At 50.5% G+C, this 6,218-nt stretch overlaps 1 protein-coding gene across 1 annotated transcript; it reads right to left on the bottom strand.

Moving 5' to 3' along the window:
• Positions 1-352: 352 nt before the first annotated feature.
• LOC109742101 (putative invertase inhibitor) lies at positions 353-1,544 on the bottom strand. The gene has a single exon (XM_020301176.3). It carries the CDS (start codon positions 990-992, stop codon positions 459-461), a length of 534 nt encoding a protein of 177 aa, XP_020156765.2. The 5' UTR covers positions 993-1,544; the 3' UTR covers positions 353-458.
• Positions 1,545-6,218: the final 4,674 nt, after the last annotated feature.

The raw sequence follows: 6,218 nt of genomic DNA, 5'->3' as shown, positions 1-6,218 counted from the left end.
GATTGACAAAGTCATCAAAGGCGCCTCGTAATCAAGGGGAACGTCTCCTCCCACAAACGCGCATCGCCGGAAATTCTGAAAAAAATCCAAGAATAAATGCGAGCACCAGTATATCAACCTTGCCATCATTCCATCACAGGTTTGTTCACATGTACTTAATTATCTTGTAAACATCTTTTGCATAAGAAATTAGTCGGCGTGCGAATATCCAAAGTAATCACGAACATTAATGCTTGACATCCATTTAGTCAATCGCCACGATCATATGCAGATTGTGTGACATTGGTTTAATGTCTGATTGCTATTTCCGCTCACCACAAAATCAATTCTTACAAAACAGCCAAAGGTAGTTGCAAAGTTCATTGATCTTAAACCGTGGGTTCCAAGAGTTTATTACTCTATCCAAATGTTCGCTGCTAGAACTATTAGTCTGATTCACATCCTCGGGGGCTAGCTAGCTACAACGTGCTCGCTATAGCGAGAGCGATGGAGCACCCCTGCGTGAACTCGTAGTCCTCGGCGGCCACCGGCGGCCTGACGCCCAGCTCCCGGAACCCTTCCTCGCACGCGTCGGGGTTCTCCATCGCGGCGTTGAGGTTCGCCTCCGCGTCCTGCAAATGACCCGACTTGATGGCCTTCGCCACCGCGTTGAGCAGGTGCAGTGTGCTCGTGTACAGCGCGTGACAGTGGGAGAGGCGCCTGGCGATCTTCCTGTCCGTCTCCGAGGCCTTGAGAGCGTTGATGCGGTTGCGGGTGTTCGCCGCCTCTGCTCGGACGATCTTCGCGGCGATGACGACGAGGCCGCGCTTGTCCGCGGTGGCGCTGGCACTGAAGGCCCGGAAGAACCTGATGCAGGAGTCGTAGCTGATGTCCTCGTTGCTTGCGCCCAAGGACTTGCACGCGTCGTCTAGGGTGGAAGCACTTGACGAGACGAGGAGTGAGAGGAGGACTAGGCAGGAGAGAGCCTCACAAGCACCCATGGTTTGTGGCATGCACGATTGTCTTGACTTGATGAGTAGTATATCTGATGTTTATGATGCTGATAACAAATCATATCCAGATAGTGCTTATATAGCCGTCATTGTAGATACAAAAATATACTTGATGAGCATATATCAATATCAATCTTGGGCGGAAAACTTAATGTCCGTTTAATTCTTTTTTCTTCTTACAAAAATAATTAAATGAATATTATTTTTTTGACAGTAATAAATAAACAAAATCAATCTATAACGGACATGGGGATTGCGGGTGGTGCAAACAGGGACTTTTTATTTAGAATAAATTAATTCATTTTGGCAATGCAGACGTGGACTAGAGGCCGGGAGCTCCTATAGGGCGCCTTAAGCGCCGGCTCACCTTCTTGGCACACACGCGCCCCCGCTTATGGGCCAGCCGAATAGGAAGACAAGTGCTCGAATGGTGTTCTGGTTCGCTCTATCATGTTGACAGGTCACAGTTTACTATTTGACCAGACAACGCTTGCTTTAAAAAAAGGAAAAAAAATCGATTTTTTCAGAACAGATGCATTCCGAAGCCTTCCGGTTATATCACGCAACCTCGTCGGTGCGAGCTGCTGGCAGCAGCCATCAGATCTGAAGAAAAAACTCTCATGAAGAGCCTTGAATGGCTACCGTAATCCGACGCTCGAGTGGCTGGCCGGTGCCACCACGACCAGGACAAAAATCTCCCCTCGCATCGATCGGACGAACCACTTGCGGCCAAGTGAGAAGCATCGGCCAACCAATCTAGGTCCCAAGGCGCCACTACCTTTGGTCTAATCTCTGCCAGCGGCAACAGCGGCGAGCGTCTTGGATCGCCTGGGGCGCAGTGCACCAAAGAACGCAGATGACCCTTATCACCGACGCTGCCGTGCTCAACGTACTGGACAACCGGAGTAGCCGGAAGAAGCTTCGCTCCAAACCTGCACGACTTTGACCGCAGGCTGCTGGAGGCCGATGTTTGGTCATCTCTGTTGAACATGTGTACACGTCCGTAGGTCTGGGTTTTGGATGCAGTACCTGTAGTGTCTGTCTCCCTCTGTATGTACGTGTATCTTAGGAGACACGATACCGGTCGCACCCCTTGTACCTATATATATGTGCCTAGTGCATGATCAATGAGATATCGATGCACCAAATCATTCTCTACATGGTATCTATCGCAAGTCGATCCTCTCCCGCTTCCGCCTAACCTAGCGCCGCCGCCTCGGGCCGTTGCCGCCGCCATCTGCAGCCCCCGCGCCGCGCCTCTCTTCCCCGCGCCACACCCCCTGCTGCGCCGCCTCCCCCCACTGCGCCGCCTCTCCCGCCGCGCCGCTCCCTCCCCAAACCCTAGCCGCCACCCACTCCTCTCACCACCACGCCGCCGCCATGTCTTCCACCGCCTCCACCTACTCCAACCCCTTCGCCGGGCCGGACCCCGCTGACATCCACGACATCAACATCCACGACCGCGTCCCCGTCGTCCTCGATGCCACCGACGCCACGTACTTCGCGTGGAAGAAGTACTTCTCGCTGCTCTTGCGCGAGAACAATCTCGTGGATCATGTTGACGGCACCGTCGACTCCCGCGCCATGGTGGGCGACTCCGAGTGGACCGCGATCGACGCCACGCTCATCCGGTGGTTCTTCACCACCATCTCGAAGGACTTGTTTCATACGGTCGTGAGCGATGGTGATGACACCCGTGCCGTGTGGGTCAAGCTCAACGACCTCTTCACCGACAACAAGCTTCAACGCTGCATTTTTTTGCAGCAGGAATTTTTTGACTGTCATCAGGATGATCAGTCTATCGATGACTACTGCCGCCGCCGGAGACGTTGGCGGATGAGCTCCGTGACATCGGCGCCAAGGTTTGATGACGACCTCCTCCTCAGCATGCTCACCGCCGGCCTCAACGAGGACTTCGGTAACGCCGCCTCCAACCTCTCCCTCATACCGGAGCCCTCCTTTCCCAAGTTTGTGGCATACTTGCGGTTGAAGGAGCGCCGGATGAAGGGGGTCAAGAAGCGTGTGCAGCACCACGCCCTCACCGCTGGCACCTCGCGTGGCGCCCCACCACCGGCCGCCCCGCCCGCGCCTGCTCCCCGCCACCAGCCGCCGCCCCCCGCGCCTCCGGGGTTTTCCCCCTACCGCCCGCGCACCCCACCCCTCCCGCTGCCCCCAGCAGCCGCAGCCGGGTGGCGGGCGCCGCGGCAACCGCCGCAGGGGCGGGCGCAAACAGGCGCAAGGGGGGGGGCTCGTCAGCAGCAGCAGGCCACCCCACCCTAGACTTATGCCACCAACCCGTGGACGGGCGTCGTACACGCGTACTCGATATCGGTCCCTCGGGCTCCCGCTCCGGGCATCCTTGGGCCTCGTCCGGCGAGCCACCAGGCGCTCTTCACCACGCAGAACGCCGCCCCCTACAGCGGCTACGGCGCCGCGCCCGCGCCCGCCCCTACCTATGACACTATAAAAAAATACACTTCCGTGATGATACGTGTTTGTCACAGTAGGTCACGTTTTCTGTCATGCATGTACATCCATGACAAATTTATGAGAGAATCAAGATAGTCATACCTGTGCTGTCGTAGAAGTGTTCCATGACATTACGAAAATTATCATCACGGAAGTGTCCACTTCCATGACGATAAACCGCGCGTCATAGAAGTGCTTTCGTCAAGGGTGACAGACACATGGCATCGACCGTGACGGCTCGCCGTTAAGCTATCGGGTCCGATTTTGGATCCGATAACCCGTTAATAGACCGGACCAATGGGGATTTTCCATGTGTAAAATTCTCATTGGCCGGAGGAAACACGTGTTGGTTCACAGCTGGGACAGATGTCCTTCACTCATTGGACAGGAGGCGCCTATGATACATCGACACGTGGCACAGCCCAACAGAGGCCCATTCCGGTGAAAAGGCCGGGCCTGTCAAAATAAGCAGGCCGGCCCATTAGCGGCCTACTTGAGTCAGGCCCATTGACAAGTACGGCCCATACAAGTTACACAGAATCGGCCCATCAAAGGCCCATTCTAGATTCGACAATTTCCAGCCCATCGTCAGTTTAAGCCCGTTAATAGCCCGCTACGTTTTTGGGCCCAATTGCAGCCCGAGTTTCTTTCGGCCTGTTAGCAGCCCATCGTCAGTTCCAGACCGTTAACGGCCCAGAACATCTTTCGGCCTTTTCTCGGCCCATTCTGCAGTTGGGCCAATTCTAGCCCGCGGTGACTTTAGGCCTGTCCTCAGCCCATTCGGTTAATGGGCCAACTCTTAGCCCATTTTGTCTCTCGGCCTGTTAAGTGCCCGCACTACAATTGGGCCTATGACTTTAGGTCCATTAGGGGCCCACGTTCCGCAGGGCATCATTTTAGCCCAACGCGACTTTCGGCCTGTTAAAAGCCTAGTTTGCAAAATTGGGCCTCCTCTGGCCTATAACACTTTCGGCCTCTTACTGGCTCGTAAAGTAAAAGGGCTGAGACAAAATTGACATTTATTTCGACCTGCTAAAGGCCCGCAGGACATTTCCATTTATACGACCCTATCGAGCTTTAGGCCTGTTGACGGCCTGCTAAGAGCCGTTGTTATGGTGGGCCCATTTGGGATCCACTTAATATTATTTTGACCAGCCCAATTAAGGCCTGCTTTGACTGCACATGTTTGTTCGTTTGTATGGCGTCCAGGCAATGTTTGGGCGTGTTGGCCCCCGTTTCAACGATATAGCATATTCAAGAATTATCCTACTCTATACTATCGCCTCTAAAAAACATACACTATACAATAAAAAGCATAGAAACGTAGAATAATCCTACACTATACAATAAAGAAATTACAGCCGAATATACCCACTGGGCATTATAGTTCGGCACCAGTGATTATAAAGCATACACAAACAGCAAATTACATACACTGGACAAATAAAGCTCATACATCATGGACACGCATCAACATAACTTACCATTTGAACTATAATCTCTTCAAAAAAAGGATTGGCCGGATTCAGATAGCACAAATTTCAGTCTGCAAAATCTCCAATTCCTTCGTGGTTACCTCAGTGTCTTGTTTCATTTTTTTGACTCCTGCATCTAATACCTGCATGTCCAGTCTCAACTTGTTGATTGTACGTTGAGAATCATGTACACGTTGTCTTGCCACCTCTAGTTGATGCTCGAGAACATCAGCACATTCCAATTCCAATCCATAATCATTCTGTAACGGCCATGCTGCACTGCTCGTAGATCTTTGTGTTGATGTCACTTCATCCTCAAATGTTTCTGTGAGTACACATGACTAGGGCAAAAATATAGTTACAACAGTGAAGCGAGCAAGACAGACTATTTTGTACATGGCAAAACAGGACTAACAATAATGTTACACGTCATGAAGCATAAGTAGGTGATATTTTAAAAATTATAAAAAGGTAGTCTGTGCAGCCTGCATACAGAAATCTCTCTTAGCTCACCAGAGGAGCATGATGATGGGGCCCAATCCAAAACACAGACAAGTTACAAATTTAGACAACATGTTGCGTATAAGTAAGCAAGCAGTTGGCCATTCTGTAGCTCAATTAAAGTCTTAGGGAGCATAATGAACAGCAGTGGGATTCATACAAACCTACTACAGCAAGCAAAACTATGGAATCATTAGCCTAGTATAAACTAGATTGTGAGCCTCATGCAATAATAGTTGGTTAATAGATTTCAAAGCTTCAGGCACACTTCGCCAGAGTAATTAAATGGTAAGGCCTTTAATTATGTCAACTAATAGTTATACAAGTACCCAACATCAGGCATCATTGTTTGGGCATCTCATTAACTGAGGACAAATAAAGCAATTGAAAAGAGCAAATTGACTATGCCTGAAACAAACAAGGAATTGAACTGTTGAGTTGGATATAGTGACTTACCTTAACTAGTTGAACAGGCTCAGCGCAGCTCCTACTTCTCTTGCGAGGCTCCTTCCTAACATCTTGTACTTGGAAATTCTCAATCTTACCTTCATTGCACCCCCTCTGCAAGGTGACACAAACTAGTTACTCGTCTCCTTGGAAGATAAATATGCGTACTTTCCAGTTTGTGAACAACAAAAAAGGATGAGATTATAAAAAAACAATACCACATAATGAAACATGCCACATCTCTTGCACTTTCACACAATGAAATGAGCATTTACTATGTCTGCACTATGTAGAAACTAGGCATACCTTCGAACTGGATCTCCAGGTACTCTTG

The sequence above is a fragment of the Aegilops tauschii genome, chromosome 2 (genome assembly GCF_002575655.3).
Source record: "Aegilops tauschii subsp. strangulata cultivar AL8/78 chromosome 2, Aet v6.0, whole genome shotgun sequence".
Taxonomy (NCBI): Eukaryota; Viridiplantae; Streptophyta; class Magnoliopsida; order Poales; family Poaceae; genus Aegilops; species Aegilops tauschii.
The sequence above is the reverse complement of the archived record's forward strand: the minus strand, read 5'-3'. Positions and strand labels throughout refer to the sequence as shown.

Excerpts from the sequence above, each read along its gene's own strand:
- LOC109742101 (XM_020301176.3), bottom strand. The coding sequence starts at position 992 with ATGCCACAAACCATGGGTGCTTGTGAGGCTCTCTCCTGCCTAGTCCTC.